This window comes from Hyperolius riggenbachi, chromosome 11, assembly GCF_040937935.1.
Source record: "Hyperolius riggenbachi isolate aHypRig1 chromosome 11, aHypRig1.pri, whole genome shotgun sequence".
Classification (NCBI taxonomy): domain Eukaryota; kingdom Metazoa; phylum Chordata; class Amphibia; order Anura; family Hyperoliidae; genus Hyperolius; species Hyperolius riggenbachi.
In genome coordinates, this window is record NC_090656.1 from 90,816,912 (window position 1) to 90,834,070 (window position 17,159).

The 17,159-nt window shown below is 42.1% G+C and overlaps 1 protein-coding gene across 3 annotated transcripts in view; it reads left to right on the plus strand.

The window, feature by feature from the left end:
• Positions 1-17,159, plus strand: part of WT1 (WT1 transcription factor) — a 91,592-nt gene that overhangs the window by 63,316 nt on the left and 11,117 nt on the right. For 2 of the 3 annotated variants that reach the window (XM_068261052.1, XM_068261051.1), the window contains exons 4-5: positions 12,088-12,156; positions 15,724-15,826. In XM_068261052.1, the coding sequence (XP_068117153.1) occupies positions 12,088-12,156; positions 15,724-15,826 (172 nt within the window). The remainder of the gene's footprint in view (positions 1-12,087; positions 12,157-15,723; positions 15,827-17,159) is intronic. The other variant, XM_068261053.1, reaches the window with a different exon arrangement.

Here is a 17,159-nt window from a genome sequence, read left to right on the forward strand (position 1 = left end):
TTCCTCCTAGGTCCCCCTTGTCCCCTCCTGTTTCCCCCATGTGTCCGCCTTTGTCCTCCTTGTGCCCTCCTCTATGCCTCTTTGTGTCCCCCTTGTGTCCTCCTCTATGCCCCTTTGTGTCACTGTGTCCTCAGTTTGTCCCCGTGTCCTCCTCTGCATGGGAACTGTACAGGGAGTCCCCGACATTGCGGCGAGTTGGAGGTTTGTATTGGCAGGTGTTCACAAGTTAGGAACTCTCTGCATTGGGACTATAAGAAGCAGTGACTTTTCCCCACTTTTAGGAGAGAAAAAGTTAGTCTTATAGTCCAAAAAATACAGTGATACTATCAGGCTTCAGGGAATTTCTATCTACCATCAGTACTACACATACCATGAAGTTTATTTGCAGTTTAGGTTTGCTTTAAATAAAATCACTTTTCTAGCATTTGGCAGATTTATCTATTAAGCCATTCCTGCAATCAGGGCTTACAGTGAAACAGCATTGCTTGGAGTTAGGCTTTAACTTGCAAACAGAACTAGACAGAGAGTGAAGATTATCACGGAATCTGTATCTCACCAGTCAGAACCCCACTTTAATTAACCAGAGAGCCTGATCTGTGCTCTGCTTTGGCTGCACAGTTTAACAAAGGTAACAGCTTTCCAAGGAAACTTGATGATACGCAATACATTTAGATTAATGACAGCCCAATGAAAAATGAGATTAATTGTTGAAAGGAGCCCAGCAGAACAAGGGAAAAACGCTTAAAGTTAAAAAATGACGTGTCATCTCCACGCAGGATTGAAAGAATCTCCTGCTGCAAGTTCCCCTAGATGGTATTTCTAATAAAAAAAATGGTCCTGGAGGTATTAATTACACTGGCATTACAGGAAGAATTTGTGGAATTACTAAATGCAGTGGTACAGACCAGCACGGCTGATGATGGGGAAACTGCAGGAGAATTTTTTCTTTTCTTTTTTTTCCCTTTAGAATTGATATGAAGGATATTGTGTGAGCTTAATAGCAGTCCAGGCAGTGTGAATGAGGCTGCTATTCTTGTTTGCTTATCTGTGTTATTACCTTCACTAAAAAAAATGTTATAACAGATCAGTGCTACCCAAGTCATTTAGTGATTTCATTGTGTTAAAGGGAACCTAAACTGAAAGGGATATAGAGGCTGCCATATTTATTTCCTTTTAAAGGACAACCGAGGTGACGTGATATGATAAGATAGACATGTGTATGTTCAGTGCCAAGCACATAAACAACTAGGCTGTGTTCCTTTTTTTTCTTTCTCTGCCTGAAAGAATTAAACATCAGGTATGCAAGTGAAAGTTCTGTCCGGGTCGGGACCGGGTCGGACTGGGTCAGGCTATAGCATAACCCTAACTAATAAGTAATAACAGCCTTAAAACACTTTTCTGTCAGTAAATGGCTTCTGAGAGCAGGAAAGAGATAAAAAGGATCAATAATTCATAGATTTGAGCTCTGCTATAATTCAATGAAGGTGTCATTGAGCAGAGACAATGATACTGTAAAACCTTCAAAACTAGATTAAAATATAAAATAAAACTGTGGGATATCTAAAAAAGGGTCATTTTTAGTAGAAGGAGGATAGATACAATTGTTTTTCTCATCAGTTTATTTTCACCTTGGCTGTCCTTTAAACAATGCAGAGTGCCTGGCTGTCCTGCTTATCCTCTGCCTTTACTACCTTGAGCCATAGACCCTGAACAAGCATGCAGATCAGGTGCTCTCAGACTGGATTAGCTGCATGTTTGTTTCAGGTGTGTGATTCAGAGACTATTGCAGCTAGAGAGATCAGCAGGGCTGCCAGGCAACTGGTATTGCTTAACAGTTTAGGTTCCCTTTAAATGTTATCTTTATACTTTCACTGTGTAGCCAGCTATGAATGTCTAAAGAGTCTGTAAGCTCAAACAGCAATTTTGTTCCCCTATTATAAAATCAGTACTTTTTAATGCTCCCTATTAAGTACTGACTGCCCAGTAACAGATCAGTAACTCCAATCTTGCTTCATCAGTGAATGGCTGCACAGAGCAGTAAGCATTACAACTAAATCACTTGCAGTTATCAGCAAACTGATACACCCCTAGACAACGGCCTCAATTCACTAAGCTTATCTCCTGTCTTTAATAACATTTCTAGAGTTATCACCATGGCGATAAGTAGAAATGGCTTGAACCTCCGATTTCCGGTTTGCGAACCTCGATCGCGAACCTCCGCAAAAAGTTCAGTTCGCGCGAACTTCCGCGAACCGCAATATACTTCAATGGGGAGGCAAACTTCGAAAATTAGAAACATTTATGCTGGACACTAAAGTGATGGAAAAGAGGTTTCAAAGGGGTCTAACATCTGAGTATTTGCATGGGGGAGTGGGATAGATGCCAAAAGTCCCGGGGAAAAATCTGGATTTGACGCACAGCAGCGTTTTAAGGGCAGAAATCACATTGCATGCTAAATTGGAGGCCTAACGTGCTTTAAAACATCTTGCATGTGTATACATCAATCAGGTAGTGTAATTAGTGTACTGCTTCACACTGACAGACCTAACTCACTGTGTAACGCACCGCACACAGCAGTTTGTGTAGTGACGGCCATGCTGGACTGGTGCGCACCATGATGAGAGTGCAGGTGATGGCGGTTTTCCAGCCCATATGGTCGCCGGGCTGAGGTAGCTCAATGACAGAACAGTAACTGTCCAGCTGATCGAATTTGGTCTTTCCACAATGAAGCAACAACCTTATTATCTTGTGCATGCCTTTTGTTTTGTTGTTGTAGCCGCAGTACAGCAAGAAAAATTAGGCAGGCATGTACACGCACCAGAAAAATTATTATAGCGGCCACTGCTAGCAGCGGCCTTAAAAATTAGGAATCCGCCTGGAGTCCTGGACCCTGTTGGTGGTGGCGGAGAAGGCAGTCAAGCGGCCTGCAGGCAGAGATGCTGTGTGGGGAGCGACTTAGTCATGGGGCAGGCAGTAGCTCTCCAGGATCCATGCCTCATTCATTTTAATAAAGGTGAGTTACTGAACACTTTGACCTAAGCGACTTCTCTTCGAAGTGACAATGCCTCCAGCTGCGCTGAAGGTCCTTTCTGACAGGACGCTTAAGGCAGGGCAAGACAGAAGTTGGATGGCAAATTGTGACAGCTCTGGCCACAGGTCAAGCCTGCGCACCCAGTAGTCCAAGGGTTCATCGTAGCTCACAGTGTGTACATCCACACTTAAGGCCAGGTAGTTGGCTGCCTGCCGGTCCAGGCGTTGGTGGAGGGTGGATAAGAAATAGCTAAAGCAAGATGTTGGACTAAAGAATGTCCGCATGTCCGACATCACCATGAGATCTCTAGAGCGTCCTGTCCTTGCCTGCGTGGACATGGGAGGAGGAGGATTACTGGCAGTGGCACCTTTATTCGGTTGTGCTGTGACATCACGCTTAAACGCACTGTAAAGCATAGTTGCCAGTTTGTTCTGCAAGTGCTGCATCCTTTCTTCCTTCTGGTGATTTGGAAACATCTCCGCCACTTTGTGCCTATACCGAGGGTCTAGTAGCGTGGCCACCCAGTACAGCTCATTCCCCTTGAGTTTTTTTATACGGGGTCCCTCAACAGGCTGGACAGCATGAAAGACGCCATCTGCACAAAATTGGATGCAGACGTACTATCCATCTCCTCTTGCTCTTCCTCAGTGATGTCAGCTAAGTTCTCCTCCCCCCAGCCATGAACAATACATGGGAAAGTTGAGCAGCACAAGCCCCCAGCGACACCTGCTGCGGTTGTTCTTCCGCCGCCTCCTCCTCCAAAAAAAAACCATCTTCCTCATCATCTGACTCCTCTTCCCCACATGACTCTTCCGACTCCTCCTCCCCCCTCTGTGCTGCCGCAGGTGTTGAGGAATCATCTGCTTCTGCTGAGAATTGATCCCACAACTCTTCCTCCTGTTCCTGTTCACGCTCCTCCACAGCTTGATCCACCACTCTACGCACGGCACGCTCCTGGAAGAAAGCATATGGGATCAAGTCACTGATGGCGCCTTCACTGTGACTCACCAGGTTTGTCACCTCCTCAAATGGCTGCATGAGCCTGCAGGCATTTCGCATGAGTGTCCAGTACTTCGGCCAGAACATCCCCATCTCCCCAGAGCGTGTCCTTTGACTGCAGTTGTAGAGATACTGTTTGACAGCTTTCTCCTGTTGTAGCAGGTGGTTGTACATCAGGAGTGTTGAATTCCAGCGAGTCGGACTATCGCAAATCAAGCGTCTCACCGGCAATTTGTTTCTCCACTGAATATCGGCAAAGAGTGCCATGGCCGTGTAAGACCACCTGAAATGCCCACACACCTTCCTGGACTGCTTCAGGATGTCCTGTAAGCCTAGGTACTTAGACACAAATCTCTAAATTATTAGATGCAGCACATGTGCCATGCAGGGTACATGTGTCAACTTTCCCAAATTCATAGCCGAAATGAGATTGCTGCCATTGTCACACACCACGTTGCCGATGTCCAGTTGGTGCGGGGTCAGCCACTGATCCACCTGTTTGTTAAGAGCAGCCAGGAGAGCTGCTCCAGTGTGACTCTCCGCTTTGAGGCAAGACATGTCTAAAATGGCATGACACCGCCGTACCTGGCATGCAGCATAGGCCCTGGGGTGCTGGGGCTGTGTAGCTGAAGAGGAGATCGCAGCACCAGTAGAGTTGGACTGCCACTCAGTCAAGGAGCAGGAGGAGGACAACAGCGAAGAGGATGTAGCAGGAGGAGAGGAGGTGGCAGCAGGCCTGCCTGCAAGCCGTGGAGGTGTCACAGCTAGGTCCGCTGCACAGCCACGTACTCCCTGCTTGCCAGCAGTCACCAGGTTGACCCAATGGGCTGTGTAAGTAATGTAAATGTCCTGACCGTGCTTAGCAGACCAGGCATCCGTGGTCAGATGGACCCTTGACCCAACGCTGTGTGCCAGAGATGACACCACTTGCCTTTCAACTTCATGGTACAGTTTGGGTATCGTCATTTTTGAGAAATAATTGCGGCCTGGTATGTTCCACTGCGGTGTCCCAATGGCCACAAATTTTCAGAAGGCCTCAGAGTCCACCAGCTTGTATGGTAACAGCTGGTGAGCTAACAGTTCCGCCAAGCCAGCTGTCAGACGCCAGGCAGGGGGTGACTGACAGACATTGGCTTCTTCCACTCAAAGATTTCCCTCACGGACACCTGGCTGCTGCTGTGTGCAGGGGAGCAGGAACCGCTCAAGGTGAGCGGTGGAGTGGAGGAGGGTGGCTGTGATTGTGAAGGTGCAAGGGAAAAATCGTCTGAAGATGATGCCCCTGAAGGAGGAAGAGGAGAAGGAGGGTGGCTTTGCTTATGTGTGCTGATTTTCCTCTGGTGCTCTTCCCATTGCAGTTTGTGCCTTTTCCCCATGTGCCTTCATAAAGCAGTTGTCCCTACGTGGCTGTTGGCCTTTCCACAGCTCAATGTTTGGCGGCAGAGAGAACAGATGGGCTTGCTCTGATCTAAAAAAAATTCCAAACCGCTGAGCCCCCCTGGTGTGATGGCACTGTGGGGGAATCAGATTCAGCAGCTGACGTTAAAGGGCATGTTGGTTGGCTGTCCATAGGTGGTGATACATGGTGCCGGACACTGCCACCAGCTGTTTCTGAAGACAAGCTCCCCTTGCTTATTTCAGCAACTCATCTCCTCCTACTCCTCTCTAGCTCCACCTCTGAACTGTCCCCTTGGTCATCTTGTCTCTTAGGATCCCACGTGGTATCCGTATCATCATAATCATCATAATCATCCTCCCCAGCTTCGCTTGCCTCAGAAACCTCATAAACTGCACAAACAGCAGGTACCTCATCCTCCTCACACAGTGTCACCTAACTCAGACATATGAGGTGCTGTAACTTGCTTAGCGCCTTCATCTTGATGTAACAACAATGTCTGTGAATCAGTTAATTCTCCACCAAAAAACTCCTGCGAAGTGTCAAATGCAGAGGATATGGTGTTTGTAGTAGCGCTAGTAGCTGCGGAAGGTGAGGTGTTCTGTGTTAAATAGTCAATCACGTCCTGACAATCTTGGGAGTTGATGGGAAGTGCCTTCTTCTGAGCACTATACTTTAGACCAGGGCCGCTTGAAATCACGTCAGCACGACCTCAAACAGACCTGCCGGGTGGCCTGCCTCTGGGTCTGCCTCTAGCTCTGCCTGTTGTTTTTTCCATATCGGGGGGGGGGGGGGGGGGATTGGGCGGTGTGAAGTGAAAGGTATGCACTGACTTGACTAATACAATGTGCAGTCACACAGGTGCAGTGCAAAGTATGCAGTGACTGGTATTACAATACAATGTGCAGCTGTCACGCAGGTGCAGTTAACAGGTATGCACGGACTGGTATATTATACAGTGTGCGGTCACACAAGTACTGTGAACAATTATGCAATGACTAGTATTCCAAATTTCCAGCTGCCACGCACACAGGTACTGTGAACAGGTGCAGTGACTGGTACATAACACTGCTTGCGGTTAAGTAGGTGGGTAGGTAGGTAGGTAGGAAAGGTAGGTAGGTGCACTGAACAGGTAGGTATGCAGTGATTGGTATTACAAATGTGCAGCTGTCACACACACAGGTACCGTGAACAGGTGCAGTGACACTGCGTGCGCTCACGTAGGTAGGTAGGTGCACTGAACAGGTGGGTATACAGTGATTGGTATTACAAATGTGCAGCTGTCACACACACAGGTACCGTGAACAGGTGCAGTGACTGGTATATAACACTGCTTGCGCTCACGTAGGTAGGTAGGTGCACTGAACAGGTGGGTATGCAGTGATTGGTATTACAAATGTGCAGCTGTCACACTCACAGGTAGTCACTGAATGTGCTGGGTCTGGCTGTGGCACAGTAGGAATTACCAAGGGGCCAAGGTCCCACCAGCAGTTGCGACTGACTGACAGGGCTGTATATGCAACACAAGTGTCTGTGGGACACACCAAAAAAAATAGATCACAAGAACAACATTAGCTCTCAAAAGAGCTGTTGAGGATGAGGAGTGTTTTTTTAGCAATAAGATCAGCAAGAAGGGGCAACCTAACAAGCCTAACATAAGAGCCTAACTAAGCTTTCCCTATGTTAACAGCCAGGTTCTCTACCTTCCCTAATTGCTGCAGTCACATGAGTGAGTGAAATGGCTGACGCTGCCTGCATTTGATAAGGAGGGGGGGGGGGGGGGGCTCCAGGAGGCAGTGTAGCCTGATTGGCTACCCTGTGTCTGCTGACTGTGATGTAAAGGGTCAAAGTTGACCCTAATGATGTAATATAGGGGACGGGTTGAACTCACATATAGTTCGCGGTTCACCACGAACGCGAACCACCGAAGTTCGCGCAAATAAGTTCGTAGGCGAACTGTTCGGGCCATCTCTAGTGATAAGGCATGTAGTATTCAGGAAACCATTTTAACAAGTTAACTCTTCTGTCTTTAAAGAGGAACTCCAGTGAAAATAATGTAATAAAAAAAAGTGCTCTATTTTTACAATAATTATGTATAAATGATGTAGTCAGTGTTTGCCCATTGTAAAATCTTTTAAATCCTTGATTTACATTCTGACATTTATTACATGGTGACATTTTTACTGTTGGCAGGTGATGTAGCTGCTACATGATTTTTTGGCAGTTGGAAACAGCTGTGAACAGCTATTTCCCACAATGCAGCAAGGTTCACAGACAGAAAACTGCCAAGAGTATGTACTTTTCTTGTTTCTTGTGGGAGGGGTTTCACCACAATATCAGCCACACAGTGCCTGCTGATGGTCTGTTTGAGAAAAGGAATAGATTTCTCATGTAAAAGGGGGTATCAGCTACTGATTGGGATAAAGTTCAATTCTTGGTCAGAGTTTCTCTTTAAGTTAAGGTGAGATCTCTAAAGTTAACTCTTCAATCCTTAAAATAACTCCAGAAATCTAAAGTTTAAAGACAGGCTGTTAATTAACTGAATGTGAAAATAACTTCAGAGGAGATAACTTAAGGACTGAAGTAATAAGATAACTCTCTCACTGTGAAAACGTAAGTTTTCTTTTGCCTTATTATCTTCAGCATGATCTTAGTGAATTGAGGCCATTGTGTTGAAAGGAAGACTGGGGAAAGGAAGAGGGGTGCTTTTTCTACACACACATACACACAACTTTAACTTTCACCGTTCAAAAAAGAGGCAATAATAATAGTTTCCCAAATCAAGCTTTCTCTTTGGTCATCTTGATAAGCCAATTGCTATGATCGTTGGGTGGTCACATAATCAGTGACCACTGTGATTGGTCTTCCATCACTCTCAGGGTGCTGAGGCAGTGCCATGCAGTTCAGTAGGGTTGGAAAATAACATTGCTACTTCAGGGGGGTATGTGTTTTAGGAATGTTAACCTCCCTAGCGTTTTGGACGAGCTGAGCTCGTCCTGTAACCCCGCTGTGCACCGCTCCGGCCCTGGTGGGCCGATTTGCACAATTTTTTTTTCAAACATGTAGCTAGCACTTTGCTAGCTGTGTGCTTGTTTAAATCGCCGCCGATCCACCGCTACTCGCTCCGAAAGAGGGCCCCCCTGCAGACCCCTTGTGCAGCCTGGTCAATCACCGCCAGGCTGCGCTATGGGGTGGATCGGGACTCCCTGTGACGTCACGACGTCAATGACATCGATGACGTCTCTCTGTTCATCACCATGGCGATGGGGGAAGCCCTAAAGGAAATCACGTTCAGAACGGGGTTTCCTGATGAGCATGATCGCCGGCGGCGATCGGAAGTGTGGGAGGGAGGAAGCAGGGAGGGGGGAATCATGTAGCTAGCGATAGGCTAGCTACATGCTAAAAAAAAAAATTGGGCGAAAAAAACCCGGGAATCAGAATGCTCAGTAGGCTGTACAGAGAAGGGAAGGGTTTAAGATTAAGGTCTAGTTTAAGGTTACAGCTCTGAAAAAAGTTATTGTGGGAATTCCTGGAAATATATATAGTGGAAGAATGAGCTCTGTAGACTGTTTATGCCGTAAGAAAAGTAGCATTAAAAAATTGTAACTAATGGTTATGTGGTGTGGGAGTCCTTCAGCCCAAGTTGGGAAATCACTACCTGGTCCCAGGGTGATTCTTCTAAAGGTGTACCTGAAGTGACAGGTAACTTGATGAGATAAACATAGGTGCATATAATAATAGCCCTAGGAAAAAAAAGTGAAGTCTTTTATGTTTTCCAGTACAGCAAGAGTTAAAAAACTTGAGTTGTTATCTATGCAAAAGAACTTGTCCAACAGCTTTTCAAATTCAGTTTGGCTTTCAAAAAAGTAAATATAAGCTAAAACAGCTAAGAAACAGTGAGATACGGCTTCTAAGATTACTGCAGAAAATGTACTACACCTAGAATTAATTCTCATATGTTTATTTTCAATTCAGGTTCTAACACTTATGTAGCTTGGTTGGAAAAATACATTTCTCAATGGCGTTCCACTAATATTACTAAAAAAGTAAAACAATAATATACCCCCACTCAGTCTAGCTGATCAAGAGGAAGGCAAAAAATTCCAGATAAAGGCACATTAAATTGTGATCCCCACTGTAGGTTAATGAGCCATGTGATTTGTTCAATGTATGTACACTGTAATGTAATGTAATGCACACATTGGCCTCAATTCACTAAGATCATGCTGGAGATAATAAGGCAAGAGAAAACTTACCTCCACACAGTGAGAGAGTTATCTTATCTCTTCATTCATTAAATTACCTCCTCTGTAGTTAATTTACCTCCTCTGTAGTTAATTTACCTCCTCTGTGGTTATTTTCACACGCAGTTAATTAACAGCCTGTCTTTAACTCTGGAGTTATTTTAAGGATTGAAGCGTTAACTTAAAGACAGAAGAGTTAACTTTAGGTTTGCCTGAGCTAAAATGTTTCCTGAGTACTACATGCCTCGTCACCATGGTGATCACTCTAGAAACGTTATTAAAGACAGGAGATAAGCTTAGTGAATTGAGGCCATTGTATTGGGACAATATAATACTGGGGATAAAAATAATGCAATTGTTTTCAGCATTATTGATCAGTACATCCTTTTAAAACTTTCTGCAAAGGAAACAATAATAATATAAGTACAGTATATCCAACCTAAGAGGAGTATCATTCATAATGTTATCTAAACTGGCAATTTTTGCTGAGGCATTCCCAGATGCTGCTACAGGATGACACAGAATTGCTAACACACACATATGGCAGCGTCCAGAGGCAGGCTCAGTACTGTAAATACTTAAATCATGGAGATAGATGGCTTATTTGATTATACATCATTTATTAAAGAAAAGGAAGAATGGTTCATTAAAGAGTAGAAAAAAGTGAAAAAACAAAAACAAAACAAACATTAATAAATGAACAAAATAACCTACAGTAAAATGAAAGTAAATGAAGAAATGAATCTGTAAGTCTCTGTTGGTCACTGTGATTGAGTTCCTAGGGCTCCTGCTTTAGCTGGTACAACAACTAGACTGTTGGAGTAAGAATTCCTCTTTAAGGCTTTTGTTGGAAGCAGGAAAAAAGGGCCCGGGCAACTAGAGAACGAAAAGGTTGCCGCCATAGACTCTAATGCATTTATCGTTAATACAGTGCCCAAAACACAAAAAAGGGGGCCCGATAAATATCGTTAGCAACAGTAAAGTTTTTGAAATATGTTATCGTTTGCAACCTTTGCAAGGTTTTGTCATATTATTTTGTTTGTATGTACAGATTTTACGTTATCAAAGATATTATCATTTCAATGTGTGTATGGGGGTCTCTGCAGGGGGAGTGGTTAGGGTTAGGCACTACTGGGGGGGTCGGGTTAGGCACCAACAGGGGATGGGTTAGTTTTAGGCACCACCAGGGAAGGGTTCTGTGTGAGAATAGGATTGGGTTAAGCTGTATTGTTGAATTACCTAACGTTTTTTAACGTTAACATCTTTTCGTTATCTCCCAAATGTTTTAAAACGGTATTTATCGTTAACCAATTTCGTTAACAAAGTTTATCGTAGTTGAGATTTCGCTATCCACCGGCACCAATTCGTTATCCAGCCGGGCCCTTTTTTCCTGGCACCCTTTTTTCATGAATAACTTGGCAGCAGCTCCTTAACAGCATCAATGACATGTACAGAAAAAATTACATAAGGGCTTTACACAGTTTTCATAATCTCAAAATGATAGGGCTGGTTCTATGAGCAGTGGAAGAAATTGGTAAATTTTGAGTGCCCCTCAGCAGCCCAGCCCAGTTTCCATTTCATTTCCAATTCATAATTACATTTTCCATACTATTTCTCCAGGTGATATTGAGACATACACATTGAATACTGATAATTATTCTGATTCTACCACTTGTACAGACACAAAACATGACTACAGGCACTATATGACTACTAGTGCCATTCTGCGTTCCTGAGAAATTGTTATTTTAAAGTACTTGGCGTTACAAGGTCATATATGCTTGCCATTTGGACTGTTTGAAGTCAGGACCTCAAGTGGAATTTACCTAGACCAACTGTGGATTCAGAGACCGTGAAGTTATGCCAGATATAATTTTTAAAAATAAATTTTAAATTATTTTAAATGATACATTTTCTGATACAGCTCTTCTCTGAAGAGATCAACCCTAAGTGACCTGAACTGTAAATACAGGACTGCTACAAACATGTACTTGATATGCGTCTGGGGAAATAGACACTTGTAGAAAAGCTTTGAAGCTTATGCAGGTTTGGCATTTATGACTTTGTGGCATTGGGAGGAGCTCTAGTTTTTAAAGTTTTGTCTTATGAATGAAGAACAGTGTCTACATTCTTTGTCTCCATCTAAAGTGAAACTCTAGACTCTTGCCAAGTGTTAAGTTAAGGCACACTCTGTTGGTTGTGTATGTTGGTTATGTATGTCAGCCATGACAGTATTGACTTAAAGACCAGAACAAAATAGGTAATTATAGACACTTATCTCTGGCTAAAAATTGGAAAGTTAATTTTAACATAATTAAATTGCAAAATGACTTATGTAGCAGTGATACAAGTCATAGCAATAAAAAACAAAATTAGAAATTGAAAATATAAATGTTACTAACAACTATTTTTTATTGTAGCGATAATCTCTACCAGATGACCTCTCACCTGGAATGTATGACATGGACCCAGATGAATTCACTGAAAAGGTGATATTCAAGTGTATGTGTGTCTGCATGTGTGGCTGTGTGTGTTCAATCATGTGTGGCTCAGTGGCTGTGTGTGTGTGTGTGTGTGTGTGTCTACAAGTGATTACTGTAGTCTTAGAGTACAATTATGACTTTTTTATAATGTATAAGATACACACACTGAACACTTTATTAGGCTCAGGTCTTAACAGTATGGATTCCACAAAGTGCTAGAGACATTGTTTTGAAATTCTGCTCTATCAAGTCATTGTGGCATCCCGCACATTTCTTCAGATTTGTCACTTGCACTTTGATAATAGGAATTTACCCTCTATCTCAATCCAAATAACCACCAGCCTGGACAAGGCAGGTTGGGTTCATAATGTTGACACCTCACCTAATTCTCATCCAGTTTAATTATATTTGTTGTCCATTCTGAGTTCCTTTCTGCTTGTCTGAGTTTCTTTAGCCTTTCTGTGAGCTCAGACCAGTCTGGCCATTCTCCCCTGACCTTTCTCATCAACCAGGTGTTTCGGTCCCCAGAATTGCAGCTAACAACATTCTGAGTATTATTTTGTATGTGAGAATCCCTGGAAGTCAGTATTTGTTGAAATACTCATCTGGCACCAATAATCATGCCATAGTTAAAAACAATGAGGTTGATCACATTTTTCCCCATTCTGATGGCTGATGTGAACAGTACTGAAGCTCCTGACCTGTATCAGCTTGATTTTATGCATCACACTACTGCTGCATGAATGGCTTACTTGATAAGCGCAGGAATAAGCAGCTGTACAGTAATTCCTAATAAAATGCTCCGTGAGTGTATAAAGCCTACCTACATAAGTATGCATGAGCAAGCCCACAGAAGACCTCCTTGTGGGGGCTGAAGACGGATTACCTCTCCCCTGGCCCCAGTATTTCCTTGAACCAAAAGCAGTATCCCTTTCGATGGTTTGCCCAGAAGTTCCATTAACAATCATTATAGAATTGTCACATCCTCATTAGTCGGCTATATTTGGTATATATCTATTTTTTACCGTTTTTATGAAAGTTGTGAAACGGAAACAGATCGACCTTGACCAAGAGCTGAACTCTAGATGTAAAGGATGAGGATGGGAGGCTTTCTTAGGGAGTGAGTAAATTACAAGAAACAATAGAAATTGTACACGGAATCTGCATTGTAACAAATAGCATGTTGATTTCTCAAAGTTCACGGGCTGTTAGCAGCATAAAAATATCCGACCTGAGCATGCTATAAAAGTAGGAGAAGGAAATCTATGCCGATGATCTATGGCTGTTCATGGAAAGATGAAAGGGTCCTTCTCTCCTCTTTGGGGCTTAAGTTGCCGAATCTGTGGAAAATCAGGCCAGACATAGCCTCATCTTCAAGATGGGAAGCCAAAATATTTATCTGTCTTTGGCTGAAAAACAAAAGTTTGCTTTCTTAAAACAGAAAGAATTTGCAATAATTCAGGTTGGAGTGAGCTTGAGATGTCTCCCAGTGCAACACTGCTGAATATGTGCAAATTAACCATTGTACCCTTAGAAGCTAAACACACCTCCAGAACCACTGGAATGCAATGATGTGTCACCTTGTTAATTTGTACAGAGCCATAATAATCCAACATGCATACAGACTGTTTCGGATTGTTTGATCCTCATCAGTGCATGGCATGGATTAATTTGGCTGTTTGCAGTAGGGCTTTTACCTCTCTTTGTTTGGCTGAGAGTTATAATGCTCATCTCACTATGTCTAATATCAATAGCTATAAACCTAAGCCCAAAGTATTCTCAAAATACATGGGCTGCACCATTTTTTTGTTTTTTACTTTGTACAACACAGTAACTTACAGCAAGTCTGGGCCAAAAATTATTTTTATTCTCTGAGCAAAAAAAAATTAGGGATGCTATTACTTAAAGAAAACCTGAACTGAAAATTAAAAGTCAAAATAAGCATACACACGTCATACTTACCTCCCGTGTAGTCTACTCCTCAATCTCTTTCTCCTCTCCTGCGTCCCATTTGTTAGCTGTGATCAAGGGAATTCTCCATCCTCCATTTTGAAAATGGCCATTACCCCATAACCGCTTTCTGGTCAGCACACTGTTATACTGTAACATCGTCCACTTGAGCCTTAGGGAAACATGGACATTACCGGGCACATCAGTTGTCCACTCAGCTATAACTGACAGCAACTGATATATAACTGACAGCAACTGATATATTTCAGTTCTGACAAAATGTTGTCAGAACTGGAAGGGATCATTGTCAGAAGAAAATGGTGAGCTTCTGAGAGGAACTGACGGCAAGGTAACTATTTAATGTTCATTTAAAGTTACCTCATGTGTTTATTTTAAATAATTTTACTCAGTACAGGTTCCCTTTAACAAGGAATTATGTTGTATTTTCACTGAGGCATATTTTAATTGGAGGGTCTAAATCAAAGCATTTTTATTTGACATCAAATTTTTTATACACCTGGATATTTTATTTATTTTATGCATTATTTTCAATGGCTTTGGAATTTTCAGAAACATACATTCCGCAGAGCTGCACCTGACAGGACTAAAGATGTCACCACCCATGATAAATTTCAAAATGTAATTCAGGTTGACGAACGATTTTAAAAATGGGAAAACACTGACTAGATAATTTAGAAATTAATATTGTAAAAATGTCACTGCATTTCACTTTCACTACAGTTCCTCTTTAATTGTTCTTGTCTCAATTTACCCCTCCCAGTCCCAGACACAGTATGTTTAGATGATAGGAGAATCTTTGCTCTCATTAGACAGGGAGATGTCAGAGTTAGGCCTTTGTTCGGATTTCTAGTGGTTGGTCACACAAAAGTGAGCTATTGAAGGCACTTCATCTTGCTTACTTTTAGTATTTGTTATTAAAGTCCAACTAAATACAAACAGCAAATTCTCAAAGTAAGTATGTTGATTAATATCAATTGTCAGCCTACTGTTAGACTTGCTTTAAAGGGAATCTGAAGTGAAAATACATTTATGATATAATGATTTGTATGTGTAGTACTGCTAAGAAATAAAACATTATTAGCACAGATATGAGTCTCATATTGTTTCCAGTACAGGAAGAGTTAAGAAACTTCAGTTACTGTATATATGCAAAAGAGCTTCTGTGAGCTCTGCGACTTTATAAAGTCGTGGACAGCACTGTCTTTTGAAGCACTAATCTCAACTGTCTCTCATTGTTTCTTCTTTGTTTATGGTTAAAAGGGTCAATTAGCCTGCTCTGTGAAATCATTTAAATGCTCAGTGTATTGTGGAGACTGCCATTATTAGAGAATGATGCAATGTTATAAAAAAAAGCTATATACCTGAAAATAAAAATATTACACTATTTTCTTTGCTTCTAATGTTCTATTAATTATCCATACACAAACAATTCATTATATCATGAGGTTTTTTTTTTCGCTTTAGTGTCACTTTAATGTGAAGAATAATCACCCACCTATACATTTAAAGAAAGGTATTGGCGTGTGATAGTGTATATTCTGTATGTATTGTGGATTTTTTTCGTGTGTGAAAAAGAGCCATATTGTACATTTTTATTTACAGTCATGGGGCCGCCTACGATAATGACAGTCACACCACACCAATGTTGTACAGTTGTGAGGGGCATTTCCGGATACACAAACATGGAATGTACAGAGGACTACAAGTAAGCCTAGCACAAAGATCAGTGTGTAATAAATAATAATCTATAACAGTAAATTGTATCTTTATCCAGAGCTACTTTAACTAGGAAACCTTACCTGTTAGCTGTTTATTGTGTTCATTTATAGTTTTTTTTTCTCGAGTATTGAACTGAATGATGATGGAAGAGTTGCCCTATGTGATGCTCTCAGCTTATTACAGATAACAGATGCTCTCAGCTTATTATTGATTACAGTTGCTCTTTCAAATATCAAAGGTGCTTCCAGGAATTTATGGAAAAAAAAATCTAAATACTAAGCGGTTAGCATTCTCCAAAACAGACTGTAAGCAGGAATTGCTCTCATGCTGTGGCTCTCCCATAATGTATTCATTTATCGTACAGGCTCAGAGTAAAAGCTTATATTGTATGTACTGGGGGTGACATGCCCGTATATTAAAGTGTGCTAAAATGAGTAATGCAATGCAAATATGTTGTATTAATGGTAATTTAAAACATTTTAAGTACACCTACTTAAGTATAAGTACATTAATACTTTAATGGAGACCTAAAGTAATTCAAAAAAGCCAGTTTAACGTACCTGGGGTTTCTGCAGTCACCCTGTACCCGTGCTGGGACAAACCAATCCTCCGGTCCCCCGCAGCAACCCACTTTTATTTTTGGCGACTCAGCCAGTCGATGGGCACTGCATGGCCTTGGCCGCTCACTACTTTGATCGCGCTCCTTTCGCCAGGAGCATCCTGCACATGTGCAGTACAAGAAAATCTCGTACTATGGGGCACTGGAGGATGGGATTGTCCCGGCACGGACACAGAGTGGTTGCAGGGGGCTGGTAGAAGCCCCAGGTGAGTTAAGTAACTTTTTTGAATTACTTTAAGTTTTTTTTAAAGCGGACCTGAACTCAGAACATCCTCTCTGCTCTAAACGATACTCAACAGCATAATAACCTTTAAACAATAAAACACTTCTTTGTTACGGCCTATACAAATCCTGAAATAAATCTGCACTGTTTCTACTACCTGATTCATGGAAGCAGACATATTGTTAACATCCTGTGCTTTCAAATGAGTTTATCTGTCATCTTTGCCTTGGCAGTCATGTGACACGGGGGAGGGATCAAATTACAACTTGTGATTAGATACAAATGAGGGAGGATTAAACAGGTTGAACTCTCTAAATACATACAGGGTGCATTTCTCTCTGTTTTTCTTTTGTCCTGTGCAAGAGTTCAGGTTCTCTTTAAGCATCCAAGAGTTACGGCACATTATTATTATTATTATTATTTAGTATTTATATAGTAATGTTACATAATGTTAAACTATGCAGAGCAATGGATAGA